Raw genomic sequence first — 22878 nt, 5'->3', positions numbered from 1 at the left:
TGTCCGGATTCTGCGAAGCTTCCTGCTGAACACGTCAACCTACGAAGGCTTCCCATTGGCTGTCCTTTCACTCTCTAGAACGCGATTGGTTCGTTCCCTGCAACGCAATGCACGTTTCTCTGATTGGACACGTGTTCTTCATTTCCGGGGACGTCGTCCAGTTGGCGCCATTCGATTGGATTAGAGCTCTGTACCTTTCATTACCGCACTTCTCAAGTCATTTCAGATGGAAACATCTAGAACAGAGACACACTGCTCTTTACCGCTGTCTGTGTCAATAGCTATACATTTAAGGCTACTTTGATTACAGGGTCCCCAACTACATTATCAGCCACGGGACGATTTTTTTTCATGAATGGATGGTCGGGGGGGCCGGAACATAATTACAAATAATTTGTACACTTGCAAATTGACCCCAAGAAGCCCAAACGGATAGTATTTGACAAAAACATAATTATTTCAAACCTTAATGACATTGGGATACGATCACATATAATGTATATATTTATACATGGGAATACTTGAGAACAGATTTGAGAAATTAAAATCACTTGGAGCTGAATTCCTGGTGTTTTTACAGTATTTTATGTCCAACAAGGAAAATGCTAAACAAACAAAACAATACAAAAACTGGTTACGCCAGTTGCTTTATTAATTGGCTAATTAGTTTGATTTACAGAAGGTTTACTGTAGAATAGAATAGAAAGCACAACATGGTGTCCTCTGGCCAATTTTAGTGATCAAATTACCTTTAGAAATGACCTTATTCTACGAGAACTACATATAGTTCACTGGTTTCCCATCCCTATTACTACTGATAAATAATTACAAGATGAAACATCAATGAGCCAATAAAACAAAGATCTTTAATGTTAAGCATTATTATTAATAATAAATGAATTCCACATCACAGTAGTTGAAGTGAGTAGGAAAAACGTGTGTTTGTATTTACATCTAAAATCTACATCACAGTTGATTCATGCTAACACAATATATACAATAAATTACTTTTAGAGTAATTAAAGGATTTTCGTATTCCGTAAGAGCCGTAGTAGTAGCTGACTGTCCAGATTTGTCTGATCTTCGATTAAAAATACAAAAAAATAATCAAAAATAATTAAGCAAAATTAAAAGTCGTCCAAATTTTTTTGTATGTTTGTCAAATTTTGTAGGTTTTAAAAACACATTTACATCAGAAAGTACAAGGCAGACAATTAATAATCACAATCTATACATGGCCCTTTTTAACCTTATGAACCCACAGCATCGTCATGACTACTTACAGATGAGAGAGAGAGAGAAGAGTCTGACGAGGTGGTCTGGGGAAAAACAACTGCAATGATTTCAAAACTGTTTTGTAACCGCCATTTGTAGAAATAAAATAAATTGGGAGGCTTTGCATAAGTCATACGCATAATGTGTTCCTAAATATCATTTTGGCTCTGCTCATATAGAGAGAAATAATGACTATTCATGAGTATGTAAAATTATACATTTTAGTCATTTAGCAGACGCTCTTATCCAGAGCGACTTACAGGAGCAATTAGGGTTAAGTGCCTTACTCAAGGTCACAGACAGATTTTTCACCTAGTCGGCTCGGGGATTAGAACCAGCGACCTTTCGGTTACTGGCACAACGCTCTTAACCACTAAGCTACCTGCCGCCCCATGTAAAATTATATATATTTTTTTTAATGAAAAGTTACATGGAAAACATGAGGGGGAATTCCTGCTATTTCAACAACATTGCTCACAGAGATATAGTTGCTAATTAAAACTAACTAATGGAGTTGCACTGGCTTCTGCCATCCGTGGAGGACACACTATCTAATCAAATCAATTATGCAGACTATCAGTAGTTACTATATTAACACTATTATATCCTCTTACACTTAGAATCATGATTAGTGTCAGTAGATTAGGAGTGCCAGCAGGCCGGGAGGTAAAGTGGTGAACCTGCAGATGAGGGAGGGTGTGAGAGCACCTCTTTGCTGACTATGTTAAGGGGGCTGATTAACCCCTCTGCTTGTATGAGCCTGGAAGGGAGCCAGCTGGCGGTGTCTGTCTGTCTGAGTCCCTCTCTCTCTCTCTCACAACCAGTGAATAACCTTCTAGGTGCATGCACTTTCACCACTCCCTCCCTTCCTTCCTTCCATCATCACAAAGAGTACAATCACCACGTAACGGACACAAAACAACCTAGACGGACAGTAGTGGTGTGACCTTGTTTTGACATGTTTCAAGTGTTATAGGGGGGTTAATAAATACTCAATATCATCCTTATGTATGACATTGTTATATATGCTACACAGAAGCATTAGAAAATAAATTAAATTCAGTAGATTAATTTCAAAATAAAAGTCTGTCTACATTAGGAGACATGCACCTATACCCCATTACTTAGACAAGTATATACCGATTGTAGCCATGTCCCTTCTGTACATGATAGAATCTCTCACTGTAAAGGAGGACACGAGAACCTGACAACAGGAGGACACGAGAACCTGACAACAGGAGGACACGAGAACCTGACAACAGGAGGACACGGAACCTGACAACAGGAGGACACGGGAACCTGACAACAGGAGGACACGGGAACCTGACAACAGGAGGACACGAGAACCTGACAACAGGAGGACACGGGAACCTGACAACAGGAGGACACGAGAACCTGACAACAGGAGGACACGGGAACCTGACAACAGGAGGACACGGGAACCTGACAACAGGAGGACACGAGAACCTGACAACAGGAGGACACGGGAACCTGACAACAGGAGGACACGGGAACCTGACAACAGGAGGACACGGGAACCTGACAACAGGAGGACACGAGAACCTGACAACAGGAGGACACGGGAACCTGACAACAGGAGGACACGGGAACCTGACAACAGGAGGACACGGGAACCTGACAACAGGAGGACACGAGAACCTGACAACAGGAGGACACGAGAACCTGACAACAGGAGGACACGATAACCTGACAACAGGAGGACACGAGAACCTGACAACAGGAGGACACGGGAACCTGACAACAGGAGGACACGAGAACCTGACAACAGGAGGACATGAGAACCTGACAACAGGAGGACACGATAACCTGACAACAGGAGGACATGAGAACCTGACAACAGGAGGACACGGGAACCTGACAACAGGAGGACACGAGAACCTGACAACAGGAGGACACGGGAACCTGACAACAGGAGGACACGGGAACCTGACAACAGGAGGACACGGGAACCTGACAACAGGAGGACACGGGAACCTGACAACAGGAGGACACGGGAACCTGACAACAGGAGGACACGGGAACCTGACAACAGGAGGACACGGGAACCTGACAACAGGAGGACACGGGAACCTGACAACAGGAGGACACGGGAACCTGACAACACCATCAAAAATAAAAGAAGAAAACCCTCTCAAGATGAGATGGTTGAATTGAAGCCAGTGATGAGTCTACATATACAGTATCTACACACACGCACATCCTGTAACTGCCTCGTTATAATAATGGAAAATCATCATGGTCACTTAAAAACCTCAGTAGTAGTAGCATTCAAATCCCAATGCTCTCTTATAAGTCCAAAAGTGAATACTGTGGTAATGATATACAGTAATGTTAAACTATCCCAAACAACAGAGTGTAGGTCTACTGTATGCAGAGAGAGAGAGAGAGACAGAGACAGAGAGAGAGAGACACAGAGAGAGAGAGAGACAGAGAGACACAGAGACACAGAGAGAGACACAGAGAGAGACACAGAGAGAGACACAGAGAGAGACAGAGAGAGAGAGAGAGAGAGAGAGAGACATCCACAACACCTGGACAACAAGCTGAAAGAAGAAAAGAGTGAGATGAGCAGCAGGATCTGATCCAGGATCTGTGACTGTGAAGCACCAGGAGTGTTGTATCAAGGCAGATCAGTTCACAGGAGATAGCCATTGGAGGCAGGGAGGAGGATGCTTACAGACATAAAAAAATGTGGAATCATCTGTACATTGTGATCAGCACTGAATAGTCAATACGTATATATTATTAGAAACAAGGATGTCTTTAGCTCACAGTCCATTCTCTCTCTCTCTCTGACCCCTCTGCTCCTTGGTTGTCCAATGGGTACAGACTGGTTTGTTGTGAATTGTTTGATATTACTGTCCTGTTGGAGCTAGGAACACAAGCATTTCGCTACACCCGCAATAACATCTGCTAAATATGTGTATTTGACCAATACAATTTGATTTGAATAGACGTTGAATTGATGTCTGTGCCCAGTGCGTTAATTCACTGAATGAACATGCACACATAAAAAGTACCAAATGAAAAAAAACAGAAAAACTAAAACAAATCACATATAATTATAATAGTTGATATTCATTTGTCTATAAATATCATCCACTTGTGCACACCAGCAAGCAGCTGCAGTGGCTTTCAATGCCCTCGTCTCAGTCTAGTATATTATGTTTTTATGTAGTCATTATCAAGTCATCACAAGTCATTATCAAGTTATTATCAAGTCATCAATTCTCCTCAGTCAATCCATGATTTAGGAATTCATTTATAAATAATCTAATATTCATATACTATATATAACTACACATAACAATAAACTTGCAGATTTCATATCCTCTAAAAATACTTTTCTTTGTAGTGTGTAATATGCTGCCAACTGAATGGAAACTAGCTTAATAATAAAACCAACCAAGCCCTTAAATAGAGCCAAGAGCTGCCAACATCTATTCACCAGCCTTCAGACAGTTATGTCCTTATCATAATAACTCTTTATAGTGGCTGGCTGATCTGGTTGTGGCAGGTAGCACACAGCAATAAAGACGACTACTGTGTAATGAAGCCTTCCCACAGTATTTAAGCCTCCGTCTGTCGAGGCAGAGCAGTGCCACACTCCCGAGGAGAGGGAAGTTGTGACAGAGTAGGAGGAAGTGTTAGGAGTGTGTGATTCGTTGGTAAACCCCCCCCCCCCGTCTCTTCTTTTCAAACTATTCTCTACTTTTTTCACTTTCTTTCTTTTCCTCAGTTGCGTCGCTGAGTTGATCATCATTACAAACACTACTTCTGTATCCTACAAAGGAAAGGTAATAATATGCATCCCTACAGAAAATGAAAATAATAAACAATCGTTATATAAAGATCACCTCACCTCAATAATAATCATCTATCCAAACCCCCCATACCCTAATATAACCCAATAGTTTATTCAACCCATCTTCATTTCTTTATAAAAATGTAAGTGTGAATAGAATGAAATGTGTTTTTTGGTGCTCCAGAACTAAGTGCTGCTTGTCATGGTCTAACAAGCTTTACTCTAACAAGGTTTGCTTCAATTAACTTAATTAATTAATTAAATGTCTGGTGATTGGTTCACAATCCATGATTTCTCTTTGTGCAATGATTTGGGACCTGCATGTGGACCTGAACTATCAATAAAATATAAATTACTTTACAGAATTAAAAGTTTTCTAAAAAATTTTGTTCCATCATCGGTGCGAGTTAGTGACACAATTTATAGAAAGGACATTCAATATACTTTTTTTGTCAGAGTTTGAAAGAATAAGCAATCAAATGAAAAGACTCATCATTCCAAAGACGCATTTGCAATCAAACACACACACACACACAGGGGACACGTTTAGATTACATTTGAACGCATTTGTTGTAAAATTAGATCACAGCTAGCACTCTTCAATACCAAAACAGGATACTCTGTGAGAAGGAATGGACTGGGAGGAGGGGGATACTTTTTTTTATAATTCCCTGCCTTTCTTTATCACTCTACCATTCCCCTCTATATCCCTGGCCCCTCAGAGAGACAGGTCCTAACCCAGGCCCTAACACTGGCCCCTCAGAGAGACAGGTCCTAACCCAGGCCCTAACACTGGCCCCAACCATTCCTAACCCATGGGCATGTTCTGGAGGATGTAAAGTTACAGAACATTCAGATAGAAATATATAATGTAGAACAGATATGATTGTCTGTCAGATAGAATAGGGGGGATCAGGTGTCAGCTCTATTCCTATCTGAAACATTCACAAAGTTCCACATCACTGACTGAATAAACTCCAGGCCTACTCTTTACTCCTCTGTAATGCCGTGCTCCCACGACACCTTGGCCTGCTCGTCCTTAGAGGTGATGAGAGGCTGAGAGATCTTGCGTGGCATGGGCCTGGGCACGAGCCCGGCAGGGATACACCCTTCCTCGGGGATACACCCCTCTCTCAGGTAGGGCTTGGGGGGCAGGGCGGGCGGGGGCTCCTGGTGGTAGTGCGGAAGGTTCTGGATGTTTAGGGCGTGGGCCTCTGGGAGGACAGGGATGATAGGGGTGATGACCGGGGTGACCCACCCAGGGGCGGAGTGGCTACGGCAGGGAGGGGGCTTAGAGCCATCCAGGACCTCTGGCTCGGAGACGCTGTATCGGACAGGAAGGTAGGGACCAGAGGGGGAGTCCATTCCCAGGTCCTCTCCGTCTATGGCCCAGATCGAGTGCACCATGCTGGGGGTGATGGAGACAGAGTCCAGGGTGTCGGCTGGGTGTCTGCTGGTAGTTCCAGGGGGCTCGGTGGAGCAGGACTGGCCCAACAAGTTGCTCTCGCTCAGGGAGGAGACGCCGGAGGAGGCGCTGCCAGAGAGGGTGGAGTTACTGCCATCCAGGCCGGACTGGGACTGGGGACTGGTGGGCGAGGCAGGTATAGGGTGCAGGGGTGACTGTTGGAGGGAAACAAGGGGGACAATGGGTTATTCTCATAGATAAACGGGACAAAAGAGGCGTAAAAAACGAAATGAAAACGATTATGTGCAGATATAAAGCAAATACAAGCCAAACAGACAAATAAAAACAGTCACACATTACAATACATTCACTCATACACCTACACACACTAAAAAATAAGCATCTCCGCAGTTATGCGATACTCTACAGCCAAGTGCTCTTTTAGCCATGCTCACGCACTGATACTGACGCGCTGAGATACTAGAGAGAGACATGCACAGACCAGACCAGATCGGATCAGAACAGACAGGATGGTAGGCTACTCTAGCCGAGGGCGGGTCAGGGAGGGTACCTTTCGTAAAGAGGAGCGCGCAGGGAGAGCTGGAGGGAGGTCGCTGTTCTGGTGGTGGAAAGCATCAAAGTGCATCGAGAAGTGTCCTATAGGGAGACACACACAGCAGGAAATAACAACAATGGGTTGGTTGGTTGGAGAAACACACATAACTAAACCAGGGAGAGAAGGAGAGGATGGAGAGAGAGAAGGAGAGGATGGAGAGAGAGAAGGAGAGTATGGAGAGAGAGAGAGAGAGAGAGAGAGAGAGAGAGCGAGAGCGAAGTAGAGAGAGATACATAGACAAAGAGAGGGGGAGCTAGAGAGAGAGGAAGACGAGAGAGCGAGAGAAAAGTAGAGAGAGAGAGAGATGTGGAGAAGGATAGTTGAGAGGCAGGTTGGGGTAGATGGTGTGGAGGGGATCAGGTAAGATCAGGGTTGTAGTGGAGGGGGGTAAACCCTGTGCCGTTGACATACCTTTAGATTTTGTGCATTTCATTCACACCACAGGTGTCCAACTCATTCCATGGAGGGCAGTGTGTCTGCTGGTTGGGTTATTTCCCTTCCTTCCATGGAATGAGTTGGACACCTGTGGTTTACACACTAATTAGGCTAGCTAATTGACTTGATGCTCGTCATCTGTGTTTACCCTCCTTTCTGAACCACTATATCCCTGGATAGGGTGAAACAGGGCTGGTTCTCTCTAACAGACATATATCCCTGGATAGGATGAAACAGGGCTGGTTCTCTCTAACAGACATATATCCCTGGATAGGGTGAAACAGGGCTGGTTCTCTCTAACAGACATATATCCCTGGATAGGGTGAAACAGGACTGGTTCTCTCTAACAGACATATATCCCTGGATAGGATGAAACAGGGCTGGTTCTCTCTAACAGACATATATCCCTGGATAGGATGAAACAGGGCTGGTTCTCTCTAACAGACATATATCCCTGGATAGGATGAAACAGGGCTGGTTCTCTCTAACAGACATATATCCCTGGATAGGATGAAACAGGGCTGGTTCTCTCTAACAGACATATATCCCTGGATAGGATGAAACAGGGCTGGTTCTCTCTAACAGACATATATCCCTGGATAGGGTGAAACAGGGCTGGTTCTCTCAAATTATCCGTAGATGAAACAGGCTGGTTCTCTCTAACAGACATATATCCCTGGATAGGATACGGGCTGGTTCTCTCTAACAGACATATATCCCTGGATAGGATGAAACAGGGCTGGTTCTCTCTAACAGACATATATCCCTGGATAGGGTGAAACAGGGCTGGTTCTCTCTAACAGACATATATCCCTGGATAGGGTGAAACAGGGCTGGTTCTCTCTAACAGACATATATCCCTGGATAGGATGAAACAGGGCTGGTTCAACACAGACACACATGGATAAAGGAAAGTTTAAAGAGAACACCAAGGATTCCTGGGGGATTTATTGGAATCAGAAGCTCCCATAAAACTCAATTATTTGAATGATTACTTCATTGGCAAACATATACAGGAAATGCCAACAATGAACAGTGTGCCATTGTATTCATGCATAAAAAAAACAAATAATGAAAGAAAAGCATTGCAAGTTCGAATTTTATAAAGTTAGTGTGGGAGAGGTGGAAAAATTATTGTGTTTGACCAAATACAATGCTATTTCTCTGTAAAAAAAATTAACAGACTTTCAGCATGCTTATCGAGAAGGGCACTCAACATGTACTGCACTGACACAAATGACTGATGATTGGTTGAAAGAAATTGATAATAAGATGATTGTGGGAGCTGTACTGTTAATGTCAGTGCAGCTTTTCATATTATTGACCATAACCTGTTGTTGAGAAAACGTACGTGTTATGGCTTTTCAACCTCTGCCATATCATGGATTCAGAGCTATCTATCTAATAGAACTCAAAGGGTTTTCTTTAATGGAAGCTTCTCTAATGTCATACATGTGGTAAAGTGGGGTGGTCCGCAGGGCAGCTCTCTAGGCCCTCTACTATTTTCTATTTTTACCAATGACCTGCCACTGGCATTAAACAAAGCATGTTTGTCCATGTATGCTGATGATTCAACCATATACACATCAGCAACCACAGTTAATGAAGTCACTGAAACCCTTAACAAGGAGTTGCAGTCAGGTTTGGAATGGGTGGCCAGTAATAAACTGGTCCTGAACATCTCTAAAACTAAGAGCATTGTATTTGGTACAAATCATTCCCTAAGTTCTAGACCTGAATCTGGTAGTGAATGGTGTGGCTGTTGAACAAGTTGAGGAGACTAAATTACTTGGTGTTCCCTTAGATTGTAAACTGTCATGGTCAAAACATATAGATTCAATGGTTGTAAAGATGGGGAGAAGCTTGTCCGTAATAAAGAGATGCTCTGCTTTTTTGACACCACACTCCACAAAGCAAGTCCTGCAGGCTCTAGTTTTGTCTAATCTTGATTAGTGTCCAGTCGTGTGGTCCAGTGCTGCAAGGAAAGACCTAGTTAAGCTGCAGCTGGCCCAGAACAGAGCGGCACGTCTTGCTCTTCATTGTAATCAGAGGGCTGATATAAATACTATGCATGCCAGTTTCTCTTGGCTAAGAGTTGAGGAGAGACTGACTGCATCACTTCTTCTTTTTATAAGAAACATGAATGTGTTTAAAATCCCCAATTGTTTGCATAGTCAACTTACACACAACTCTGACTCACACACTTACCCCACCAGACATGCCACCAGGGGTCTTTTCACAGTCCCCAGGTCCAGAACAAATTCAAGAACAGTATTATACAGTATTATATAGAGCCATTATTGCATGGAACCCTTCCATCTCATATTGCTCAAATGAACAGCAAGCCTGGTTTAAAAAAAAACAGATAAAGCAACACCTCACGGCACAACGCCTCTCCCCTATTTGACCTAGATAGTTTGTGTGTATGTATTGATATGTAGGCTGTGTGTGCCATTTAAAAAATTGATGTAGTCCTGTCCTTGAGCTGTTCTTGTCTATTAATGTTCTGTATTATGTAATGTTTCATGTTTTGTGTGGACCCCAGGAAGAGTAGCTGCTACTTTCGCAACAGCTAATGGGGATCCTAATAAAATACCAAATCTGCATCAAACTGCATCAAACTGCATCAAACTGCATCAAACTGCATCTGGTCAACTCTGACACAACATGCACCAGGGACTGCTGATCAGAGGGCTGATGTCAAGGTTTACAATGGTTGAACAAACACACATGCAGTATACACACACACACACACACACACACACACACACACACACACACACACAACGCGGTGCTACAGAGGGTAGTGCGTACGGCCCTGTACATCACTTGGGCCGAGCTCCCTGCCATCCAGGACCTCTATACCAGGCGGTGTCAGAGGAAGGCCCTAAAAATTGTCAAAGACTCCAGCCACCCAAGTCACAGGCTGTTCTCTCTGCTACCGCACGGCAAGCAGAACCGGAGCGCCAAGTCTGGGACCAAAAGGCTCCTGAACAGCTTCTACCCCCAAGCCATAAGACTGCTGAACAGTTAATTAAATGGCTACCCGGACTTTCTGCTTTTCATCCCTACCTACATGTACATATTACTTAAATCAATCACCCCAACTACCTCGTACACCAGTACACTGACTCGGAACCGGTACTCCTTGTATATAGCCTCGTTATAATTATTTTATTGTGTTACTATTTTCTTTACATCTCTTTGTAAATGTTCGTCCTTTTTAACTGCATTGTGGGAAAGGACTCGTAAGTAACCATTTCAAGGTAAGGTCTACACTTGTTGTATTCGGTGCATGTGACCCAAAAAAAATATTTGACACAGACAAACAAATATTTCACAAAAAATACCACAAGACCATATTCCCAAATATCAGCAATAACAGGAATAGGGGGGGTTATGTACATAGGTGGTCTTGAATAAAGCCATTAAAAGAAGCTGGGGGCAGCATATGCTTTGCACCAGCTTTCTTTCTTGATTGTTTTAACCAGCAGCAATTTGAAGTTTGGAGTGTGTCACTCATGTATATAGAGGGTCTTACCGTGGGGCAGGCTACGGGGCGGGACTGGGGGAGCCATCACACTCCCAACGTGGGCGGACAGCAATGGCAACGCCTCTCTGGTACCACTGTCCAGACTCCAGGAGCTGGGGGTGGTCAGGACTGTAGACAAGAGACATATAATATTAACAACTTCACTCTACTGTCCACCCTAACCCCTAAGCTGTTGAGGGTGGTTAGGACTGCAGTAATCTCTAGTGGACAGACAGATAACATAACTGATATCGTAGCGTCTGTCAACAGACTGTGGGATGCGACGACTAACGAGGAACTTTGTTCAGGTGCGCAGATTTTTTCGGCACTGATCATTTGGACAAATCATGATTTCGCAGGTGTTCGCATATTTCGAATTTCGGAAGTGGAGGGGACATTTGGCACATAGACTTTCCCGTAACTTGAAAAAAAGAGGGGTGTTGAGCCTCGTTCTAGTAGATTTTCTAACACGTCCGCCCAGAACTTCATCCAGCATCTGACACAATTTTTGAGTCTGTGTTTCTGAGATTAGGACTGCAGTGGAGATGTCCCCCCCCTCCTGGTTCGGGCAGGCTTCGGCGTTCGTCGTCAGCGGAGTACTGACTGACTGACTAACTAACTGACTGACTGATTAACTGACTGACTGATTGACTGACTGTCACGACTTCCGCCGAGGATGCCTCCCCTCCTTGTTCGGGCAGGCTTCGGCGTTCGTCGTCACAGGAGTACTAGCTACTGCCGATCCCATTCTCATCACTCCACTTGTCATGTCTTGTCAATCACGCACACCTGGTGCTCATTCCCCTAATTAGTATGTGTATAAGTGTTCCCTCTGTTCCCCTTGTCTTTGTGAGTGATTGTTTGTTGTGAGAGCGGGTAGCTCGGTTGAGCTACATTTCACTGTGTTATTGCCAAGGATGTTTTTCCTTGTATATAGTTTCGTTTGACGCTTGGGGCGTTTGATTTATGCAAACGGAATAAACTCTGGACTTCGGTATTTTACCTCCTGCGCCTGACTCCTTCATTCACACCTCGTCACAGGAGAGACAGGCAGTATTTACACAATATCATCATTAGAATAAAAATCATCTTCTGTAAAGTCTGTACAAGAGTTGGTTATCATCTTCTGTAAAGTATGTACAAGAGTTGGTTATCATCTTCTGTAAAGTCCGTACAAGAGTTGGTTATCATCTTCTGTAAACTCTGTACAAGAGTTGGTTATCATCTTCTGTAAACTCTGTACAAGAGTTGGTTATCATCTTCTGTAAAGTCTGAGGCTTACAAAGGGCTTTAGTCATAGCAACAGTTTGACTGGGCTGTTCTCTACTAATGATCCATAGTGTTATATCTACAGGCTGAAGTCCCAGTGGATTAAACTAGCTGAAGTATTAGGAGGGTCTGTGAACTGCTTCGTGCCCACTGACTGAATCAACAGATAAAGCAGACGACTGAACAGACTAACAGAAGGGATGGGAAGGTGTCTGATGAAGTATTATAACAGACTGACAGATGGTCTTGCACTCATTCATTTATACAGATTACTTTTGGTCAACGCAGCACAAAACTACTACAGACTATCATTAGAAGTGTGAAGGGTTTTCCGTTTTTAATAGGCCAAGTACTGCAACTCTAACGCTAACCTTCACCCCAGTCTGAAGGTCAGACTGAGATCATAAAGAGACTGAAAGACAATAAGCTGAGGACAGGTAGGACACCAGTCCTGAAAGGCAATAAGCTGACGACAGGTAGGACACCAGTCCTGAAAGGCAATAAGCTGACGACAGGTAGGACACCAGTCCTGAAAGACAATAAACTGAGGACAGGTAGGACAACAGTCCTGAAAGGCAATAAGCTGAGGACAGGTAGGACAACAGTCCTGAAAGGCAATAAGCTGACGACAGGTAGGACACCAGTCCTGAAAGACAATAAACTGAGGACAGGTAGGACAACAGTCCTGAAAGGCAATAAGCTGACGACAGGTAGGACAACAGTCCTGAAAGGCAATAAGCTGAGGACAGGTAGGACAACAGTCCTGAAAGGCAATAAGCTGAGGACAGGTAGGACAACAGTCCTGAAAGACAATAAGCTGAGGACAGGTCGGACAACAGTACCTTTCTCTGCTACTGAGAGGTTGGGGTTGCTGCAGGGCTTGCATGGACCAATCACCTGGTGGAACAACGCTCGCTGGAAGTTGGTTGGCTGGAGACACAGAAAAGACACAGAAAATACACATCAATCAACCAATCAAAGGCATTTATAAATCCCTTTTTTACATCAGCAGTTGTCACAAAGAGCTTTTACAGTAACCCGGCCTAAAAAGCAAACAGGAACGGAAGAACATAGGGAGAGGTTCCAGACCCAGAGATGAAGGCCACCCTACTCTGTACCGGGCAGTACTCAGAAGATCTGTAGAGAGTGATTGAAGCGGAGTAGAGTAGGAGTGCTGATCTAGGATCTGCCCATATAATCTTATTCATTATGACCTAAAAAAAGGGGAAACTAATCCTAGATCAGCACTAATACTCTGTGAGTCTTTGTGGATAAGGGCCCAGAGGAGATAGTGATCGAAAGCGGAGTAGAGTAGTGTGGGCCAAGCCAACAGTACCTGTCCGTTCTCAGTGATGTTGGGGTACATGGCGGAGCTGGGTCTCTCACGGTGCAGAGGCAGCAGCATCAACATCTCACGGTTGTGCCGGTATTTTTCTGGCAGCGACGGGGAGCCTACCACAGGGGGGAGAGGACACAGAGAGGAACAGAGCATCAAAACCTAGACAGAGATACTGAGAGGACACAGAGAGGAACAGAGCATCAAAACCTAGACATGCAAAGTAAGGGTTTGAACCCATTGCTAGTAAATTCTGACTACAGTAGATAACCTACCTCTGATGCTGCTGGGGGCGGAGTTCATCATCTGGGAGGGGGCTGAGTGGGTGGAGCTCAGACTGGAGGACGAAGGACTGGGCTGAGACAAGAAAGAGAAAAGATACTTCCAGTAAATGAGCCAGAAACCAGATTATTTACTTCCTTCCAGAAATAAACTCTTGACTGTTAAGTAAAAGTAAAGGTGCTCATCAACCGATGCAGAGTCATTGTGGTTTTAGGCCGCAATCAGAAACTTTATCCGCTTCACCTGCAGTCGTTTAGGGCATACATTTTTTGTGTTACCCATGGAGCTCTAAGTTAGCATCTGGCCCTTCCTTAGCAGCTAGTTCACTGCATTTCATTGGGCAGTCTTCTGTGGAAATAATAATTACAACAGAACATTTTTTATCCATTTTGCGAAGGAGCTTGGTCAGAGATGGGGACCTCACATGGCTGAGAGTCCTCTCTGCGGGTACAGTGGGCACAGTTAGGTGGGTACAGTTAGGTGGGCACAGTTAGGTGGGCACAGTTAGGTGGGTACAGTGGGCACAGGTAGGTGGGTACAGTGGATACAGTTAGGTGGGTACAGTTAGGTGGGTACAGTTAGGTGGGTACAGTGGGCACAGGTAGGTGGGTACAGTGGATACAGTTAGGTGGGTACAGTGGGTATAGTTATGTGGATACAGTTAGGTGGATACAGTGGGTACAGTACAGTTAGGTGGGTACATTGAGGTGGGTACAGCGGGCACTACCGTGGCGTGGAGACAGACCTGCATACGGTAGATGTCCTCGGGGTGTTCCACCACCATGCCGTCCGTCAGGATCACCAGGTTCCCCGTCTCGCTGGAGGTGTGAGAGGACAGTGAGGAGGACGAGTGGCGGACAGAACCCAGCAGATTCAGCGGACTGGGGGGAGAGAGAGGGAGGGAGGGTGGAGAGGGAGGGTAGGTTGGGGGAGAAGGGAGGGTGGAGAGGGAGGGTAGGTTTGGGGGGGAGAGAGGGAGGGTAGGTTGGGGGGGAGAGGGGTGGAGAGGGAGGGTAGGTTGTGGGGGAGAGAGAGGGAGGGGGGAGGGAGGGTGGAGAGGAGGGTAGGTTTGGGGGGAGAGAGAGGAGGGTAGGTTGGGGGAGAGAGAGGGTGGAGAGGGAGGGTAGGTTGGGGGGGAGAGAGAGGGAGGGTAGGTTGGGGGGGAGAGAGAGGGAGGGGGGGAGAGGGGCGTGAGGGAGAAAGAGTGAATGAATTATCGTGATCGGTGGGGGTGTAGTGAGACATTTGTCAGGTAGGGAGAGCAAGAAAGAGAGAGAGAGAGAACAGAGAGACGGTGAGCAAAGAGATCGTGAGAGATAGAGCAAAAGAGTGACTGGGCAGTGAAGGACAACCACAATCCCACTGGGCAAAAAATGGTTGAATCAACGTTGTTTCCACATTTCAACAACAACAAAAAAATAAATGTGATGACGTTGAAGCAACGTGGAAAAGTGATTGGATTTGTAGAAAGTCTTAATTGTCTTATTTTTTTCACCCAACTGTTAAACTTAATACAATAACATGAAATGTTCTGTTGATTTCACCCTCAATTCACGTTAGTTGACAACTAAACCAAATGTCAATCAAAACTAGACATTGAACTGACGTCTGTGGGTTTGTGCCGTGACTCGTCAGTGGGCGTTGAGAAGAGAGGCCGGGAGGGGCCGTGGTAGAGGAAGGGGATTGTGTGTGTGTGTATGTGTGCCTGCGTGTGTGTGTGTGTGTGTGTGTATGACCATTTCTCTGCGTTTGTGACTTACCTGTGCCTGTGAATGACCTTGAAGCTCTCGGGGCTCATGGGGCTGTGGGTAGCCAGGATGCCTCTAGGGGTGAAGGCAGGACTCAGCTTGTCCAGCCCCGGCAGACCCTGTAGGGAGACAAACATTAAATACACTGTACATACTGTGAGGAGACTCTCATTGTGGAGAGGATTCTGAGTCTTTAGAATTCCACACACACACAAACAGTGCTGTGAGTAAAGGCCCCATAGTTCCTCATATAATATACTGCCCTTCTAATGAGTCACTCAGACGACAACCAACCAAAGAGGACACGTTGAAACCCCACTGAATAACCACACCACGAGGACACATTGAAACCCCACTGAATAACCACACCACGAGGACACATTGAAACCCCACTGAATAACCACACCACAGATAATCTAGTCCAGACGTAGAAAGTGGAGTTGTCTAGATGTAGAAAGTGGAGTTGTCTAGATGTAGAAAGTGGAGTTGTCTAGATGTAGAAAGTGGAATTGACCCTAGTCTAGATGTAGAAAGTGGAGTTGACCCTAGTCTAGATGTAGAAAGTGGAGTTGACCCTAGCCTAGATGTAGAAAGTGGAGTTGACCCTAGCCTAGATGTAGAAAGTGGAGTTGACCCTAGCCTAGATGTAGAAAGTGGAGTTGACCCTAGCCTAGATGTAGAAAGTGGAGTTGACCCTAGCCTAGATGTAGAAAGTGGAATTGACCCTAGTCTAGATGTAGAAAGTGGAGTTGTCTAGAAGTAGAATGTGGAGTTGTCTAGAAGTAGAATGTGGAGTTGTCTAGATGTAGAATGTGGAGTTGTCTAGATGTAGAAAGTGGAATTGACCCTAGTCTAGATGTAGAAAGTGGAGTTGACACTAGTCTAGATGTAGAAAGTGGAGTTGACACTAGTCTAGATGTAGAAAGTGGAGTTGACACTAGTCTAGATGTAGAAAGTGGAGTTGACACTAGTCTAGATGTAGAAAGTGGAGTTGACCCTAGTCTAGATGTAGAAAGTGGAGTTGACCCTAGTCTAGATGTAGAAAGTGAGGTTGACCCTAGTCTAGATGTAGAAAGTGGAGTTGGCCCTAGTCTAGATGTAGAAAGTGTAGTTGACCCTAGTCTAGATGTAGAAAGTGGAGTTGACCCTAGTCTAGATGTAGAAAGTGGAGTTGTCTAGATGTAGAAAGTGGAATTGACCCTAGTCTAGATGTAGAAAGTGGAGTTGACCCTAGTCTAGATGTAGAAAGTGGAGTTGACCCTAGCCTAGATGTAGAAAGTGGAGTTGACCCTAGCCTAGATGTAGAAAGTGGAGTTGACCCTAGCCTAGATGTAGAAAGTGGAGTTGACCCTAGCCTAGATGTAGAAAGTGGAATTGACCCTAGCCTAGATGTAGAAAGTGGAGTTGTCTAGAAGTAGAATGTGGAGTTGTCTAGAGGTAGAATGTGGAGTTGTCTAGATGTAGAAAGTGGAATTGACCCTAGCCTAGATGTAGAAAGTGGAGTTGACCCTAGCCTAGATGTAGAAAGTGGAGTTGACCCTAGCCTAGATGTAGAAAGTGGAATTGACCCTAGCCTAGATGTAGAAAGTGGAGTTGACCCTAGCCTAGATGTAGAAAGTGGAGTTGACCCTAGCCTAGATGTAGAAAGTGGAGTTGACCCTGCCTAGATGTAGAAAGTGGAGTTGACCCTAGCCTAGATGTAGAAAGTGGAGTTGACCCTAGCCTAGATGTAGAAAGTGGAGTTGACCCTAGCCTAGATGTAGAAAGTGGAGTTGACCCTAGCCTAGATGTAGAAAGTGGAGTTGACCCTAGCCTAGATGTAGAAAGTGGAGTTGACCCTAGCCTAGATGTAGAAAGTGGAGTTGACCCTAGTCTAGATGTAGAAAGTGGAGTTGTCTAGAAGTAGAATGTGGAGTTGTCTAGAAGTAGAATGTGGAGTTGTCTAGATGTAGAAAGTGGAGTTGAACCTAGCCTAGATGTAGAAAGTGGAGTTGACCTTAGCCTAGATGTAGAAAGTGGAGTTGACCCTAGCCTAGATGTAGAAAGTGGAATTGACCCTAGTCTAGATGTAGAAAGTGGAGTTGTCTAGAAGTAGAATGTGGAGTTGCCTAGATGTAGAAAGTGGAGTTGACCCTAGCCTAGATGTAGAAAGTGGAATTGACCCTAGCCTAGATGTAGAAAGTGGAGTTGACCCTAGTCTAGATGTAGAAAGTGGAGTTGTCTAGAAGTAGAATGTGGAGTTGTCTAGAAGTAGAATGTGGAGTTGTCTAGATGTAGAAAGTGGAGTTGAACCTAGTCTAGATGTAGAAAGTGGAGTTGACCCTAGTCTAGATCTAGAAAGTGGAGTTGAACCTAGTCTAGATGTAGTAAGTGGAGTTGACCCTAGTCTAGATGTAGAAAGTGGAGTTGACCCTAGTCTAGATGTAGAAAGTGAGGTTGATCCTAGTCTAGATGTAGAAAGTGGAGTTGTCCAGATGTAGAAAGTGGAGTTTACCCTAGTCTAGATGTAGAAAGTGGAGTTGGCCCTAGTCTAGATGTAGAAAGTGTAGTTGACACTAGTCTAGATGTAGAAAGTGGAGTTGACCCTAGCCTAGATGTAGAAAGTGGAGTCGACCCTAGTCTAGATGTAGAAAGTGGAGTTGACCCTAGTCTAGATGTAGAAAGTGGAGTCGACCCTAGTCTAGATGTAGAACGTGTCAGTCTGGTTGTCTGTACTGGATGATTTCTGAGCCTGGTGTGCAGTCAGCAATAACCGGGTCACAGCATGGGACTGCCGGTTCCTAAATCACTTGTCAGCTCCCTCCATCCGGCAAGCAGTGCTGAAAATGCTATCTGGAGAACATGTCTGATTGAATAGCAGACTAAGTTACATATAGAAACAACTTCACCAGACAGAAGTGAATAAGGCTCAAAGGACACATCTTGAGAGAAGGCTGAAAAAAAACCCACTCACATAGAGACTGCTTCTCATCATCTGGAACTGATCTATCAGCTTCTTGTGCAAGGGACGCATTTCAGGGTGCACCAGCTTGTCATGGACTGCAAGCCCCACCCCCAGGATGTAAACCTACAACAGCAGACAGCAACAGTTTGTGGAGTTTCAGTATATTGCCAAGTTTTATTTGATCTCAACATTAAAAAGATACAGACAGACCAAGACTGTACCTGTTCCTGCATGAGGTCTTTGAGGGCAGTGATCTTCTCGGTGTCTTCTGGGTGGCTGCTGATGTACTCCTTATCAAAGAAGGCCTGGTTGAGGGAGAGACAGACGGACGGACACACGGGATGTGAGGGCACGGCATATAAAAAGAAAATCCCCAAAAGTATATTCTTCTAAAACAAGCAAGAGTTTTCTGTTCCTCAGAGACTTCAGACCATGTCAACCAAGGCATGCCTCAAGGTTCAGTCCTGGGACCCCTGATGTTCGTCATCTACACGCTTCCCCTCCACTCTTTAGGTTTAGGACAAAATGTGTCTGCATTTGAAAAGACAAGACGTTAACAGTCTCCATATTACTTATAAAAGACGACGTGTTTTCATCTTGGTTTGATCTCTTTAGGAGAGGATGTGTCCATCTAGGTGGTAGAAAGAAGGGTTCTCCAGAACGTTACCTCCTGGTATCTGGCTATGTTGTATGTTCTATGCAGTGGCGGTCGGTGCCGTTTAAGGTGAGGGAGGCAAATTATTTTTTTTTAATGAGCATGGCCTTATTTCTATTACAGCATATTGGATGACTGTCATTCATATTCCATTCCTCCCAGCTCAATGTTACATCGATAGGTTTAGGCTACTACATGATACTCAAATGTTCCACGTACCCATCATGAGGTTGCCACAACCTAGCCTATGAATGAAAGTTTACAACGTAGCTCGAGAGATATTTGAGTAATCAAGGTGACAGACATTGACACATTCATTACCGCCTTGCACACACTCTTTGCCTGCATCTAGTTGATCTTGTCATGGTTCCACCTGTCACCAGAGGGCAGCAGAGACCATCCTAGAGACTATAATGACCCTCAGGCGTGTTCTATCACTAATGATGATGATTTCCCTTTGAAGAGAGGTGTGTTTTCTGTTTCCCTTTGCAGAAGCTTGATTTGTTTGTCTCCTGAGTGAGTTTTCTAGCTCTAGTGTTTGTTGTTTTCCCAGTTTTATTGTGAACCTTCTGTTACCAATTCTCAGTAAAGTATTTATGTTTATCCTAAACCACTGTTTCCTCGTCTGGTCTCCTCTCTGCTCCTGGGTCCAACCTCATCGCGTCACAGATCTAGGGTGTAGTCATCAGTCCAACAGTTGCAAACAAGAGTTTCTATTGGACAAATTCAGGTATGTTTAACCCCGGTTTCGTTCCAATTGCTTCCGTTAAAGAAACATAATCGGCGCAATGAATACACCCCTGATCACACGCAAAACACAGTTCACTTTCATAATAGCCACATTAAAAAAGCATGATCCCTTTGATCATTGTATTCCTTCTCACATCTACGCGCTCTCCTCTCACCTTTTCCCTTCGCTTGTGGACCTCAGTGCACAACACATCAGCTGTCTGTGACCAGGCGAAAAAACCTTTTCAAGCCAAACCTTCATATCATAACCGCTAGCCGCTACACACAGCCTACATCACTGTTACCATATTAATAACATAGTCAACATAGCTACTAGAACTAACGCGTTAGTAAACCCGCTACAATCATGCAGTACAGTCAGCAGCCAGCAATTTAGCAGTTACTCCGGCGGGCCCCGGTGGCAATAAATTAATAAAACCTAAAGCTTACCTTCACTTAGAAGAGTTCCAGTGTTGGATAGTCATAGCCAGCTAGCTAACATAGCATCCCTCTCTGTTTGAGCAGGGTGTTTGAGTAGGCTAAACTAGCTAGATGCATTCTTGCTTCTTCATTTTTGAATAAATTAATTTGTTCCAAACTACTCACCACATTTTATGCACTGTAGTGCTAGCTAGCTGTAGCTTATGCTTTCAGTACTAGATTCATTCTCTGATCCTTCGATTGGGTGGACAACATGTCAGTTCATGCTGCAAGAGCTCTGATCGGTTGGAGGACATCTTCCGGAAGTTGTCATAATTACTGTGTAAGTCCATGGAAGGGGATGAGAACCATGAGCCTCCTAGGTTTTGTATTGAAGTCAATGTACCCAGAGGAGGACAGAAGCTAGCTGTCCTCCGGCTACACCATGGTGCTACCCCAGAGAGTGGTGTTGAGGCTACTGTAGACCTTCATTGCAAAACAGTGTGTTTTAATTAATTATTTGGTGACACGTGAATATATTTAGTATAGTTTATCTAAAAAGGATAGCTTTTTTTTTTTTATGTTGAACTATTTTTATGAAATTCACTGAGGAGGATGGTGCACCCCTTCCTCTCCTGAGGAGTCTCCCCTGGTTCTATGGTGGTACCTACCTCCTGGTATCTGGCTGTGCCCCCGTTGACGGCAGCGTCGATGACCCCGTTGAGACACATGGACATCAGGTTGATGTTGCCATGGTTGATGTTGCCATGGAGCTGCTTGTGTTGATACTGGCCGATCAGGGTCCGCAGCTCATGGTTCTTGTTCTCCACCACGTAGATGGCATTCTCCAGAGGACTCACCTCCACCTAGACAACACACACAACAGAAGGACTGTAACAGGGGACCTGAGGAAGAAGGAGGCCAGGACTCACCTAGACAACACAATGCAAGTTGCTTTCATGTTATGTTACGTTACCCTGATGAAGACGGCTTGTCTGTCGAAACGTTGGTTATTAGGTTAAATTATTGCGTGCGAGACTCTCCTTTTCTTTTTAAAGTGTTCTACTCCGCTAGCCAGCACCTCTCCTAAACAGGTGTTCTACTCTGCTAGCCAGCACCTCTCCTAAACAGGTGTTCTACTCTGCTAGCCAGCACCTCTCCTAAACAGGTGTTCTACTCTGCTAGCCAGCACCTCTCCTAAACAGGTGTTCTACTCTGCTAGCCAGCACCTCTCCTAAACAGGTGTTCTACTCCGCTAGCCAGCACCTCTCCTAAACAGGTGTTCTCCTCTGCTAGCCAGCACCTCTCCTAACCAGGTGTTCTACTCTGTTAGCCAGCACCTCTCCTAACCAGGTGTTCTACTCTGTTAGCCAGCACCTCTCCTAAACAGGTGTTCTACTCTGTTAGCCAGCACCTCTCCTAAACAGGTGTTCTACTCTGTTAGCCAGCACCTCTCCTAAACAGGTGTTCTACTCTGCTAGCCAGCACCTCTCCTAAACAGGTGTTCTACTCCTCTAGCCAGCACCTCTCCTAAACAGGTGTTCTACTCTGCTAGCCAGCACCTCTCCTAAACAGGTGTTCTACTCTGCTACCCAGCACCTCCCCTAAACAGGTGTTCTACTCTGCTAGCCAGCACCTCTCCTAAACAGGTGTTCTACTCCACTACCCAGCACCTCTCCTAAACAGGTGTTCTACTCCGCTAGCCAGCACCTCTCCTAAACAGGTGTTCTCCTCTGCTACCCAGCACCTCCCCTAAACAGGTGTTCTACTCTGCTAGCCAGCACCTCTCCTAAACAGGTGTTCTACTCTGCTAGCCAGCACCTCTCCTAAACAGGTGTTCTACTCTGTTACCCAGCACCTCTCCTAAACAGGTGTTCCACTCTGCTACCCAGCACCTCTCCTAAACAGGTGTTCTACTCTGCTAGCCAGCACCTCTCCTAAACAGGTGTTCTACTCTGCTAGCCAGCACCTCTCCTAAACAGGTGTTCTACTCTGCTAGCCAGCACCTCTCCTAAACAGGTGTTCTACTCTGTTAGCCAGCACCTCTCCTAAACAGGTGTTCTACTCCGCTACCCAGCACCTCTCCTAAACAGGTGTTCTACTCTGTTAGCCAGCACCTCTCCTAAACAGGTGTTCTACTCTGTTAGCCAGCACCTCTCCTAAACAGGTGTTCTACTCCGCTACCCAGCACCTCTCCTAAACAGGTGTTCTACTCTGTTAGCCAGCACCTCTCCTAAACAGGTGTTCTACTCTGCTAGCCAGCACCTCTCCTAAACAGGTGTTCTACTCTGCTACCCAGCACCTCCCCTAAACAGGTGTTCTACTCTGCTAGCCAGCACCTCTCCTAAACAGGTGTTCTACTCCACTACCCAGCACCTCTCCTAAACAGGTGTTCTCCTCTGCTAG

At 45.0% G+C, this 22878-nt stretch overlaps 1 protein-coding gene across 1 annotated transcript in view; it reads right to left on the bottom strand.

Moving 5' to 3' along the window:
• Positions 1-6091: 6091 nt before the first annotated feature.
• The window catches only part of LOC121574709 (dedicator of cytokinesis protein 3), a 345949-nt gene continuing 329162 nt past the window's right edge, over positions 6092-22878 (bottom strand). The window contains exons 44-54 of the mRNA XM_045213536.1: positions 21144-21338; positions 18890-18973; positions 18678-18791; positions 15737-15843; positions 14722-14857; positions 13970-14051; positions 13695-13810; positions 13201-13288; positions 11099-11218; positions 7078-7163; positions 6092-6721 (exon numbers count right to left, since the gene is read on the bottom strand). Coding sequence (XP_045069471.1) covers positions 6092-6721; positions 7078-7163; positions 11099-11218; positions 13201-13288; positions 13695-13810; positions 13970-14051; positions 14722-14857; positions 15737-15843; positions 18678-18791; positions 18890-18973; positions 21144-21338 — 1758 coding nt within the window. The remainder of the gene's footprint in view (positions 6722-7077; positions 7164-11098; positions 11219-13200; positions 13289-13694; positions 13811-13969; positions 14052-14721; positions 14858-15736; positions 15844-18677; positions 18792-18889; positions 18974-21143; positions 21339-22878) is intronic.

The sequence above is a fragment of the Coregonus clupeaformis genome, unplaced genomic scaffold (assembly GCF_020615455.1).
Source record: "Coregonus clupeaformis isolate EN_2021a unplaced genomic scaffold, ASM2061545v1 scaf0123, whole genome shotgun sequence".
NCBI lineage: Eukaryota > Metazoa > Chordata > Actinopteri > Salmoniformes > Salmonidae > Coregonus > Coregonus clupeaformis.
Note: the sequence above shows the minus strand (reverse complement) of the source record. Positions and strands in the feature narration are given on the sequence as shown.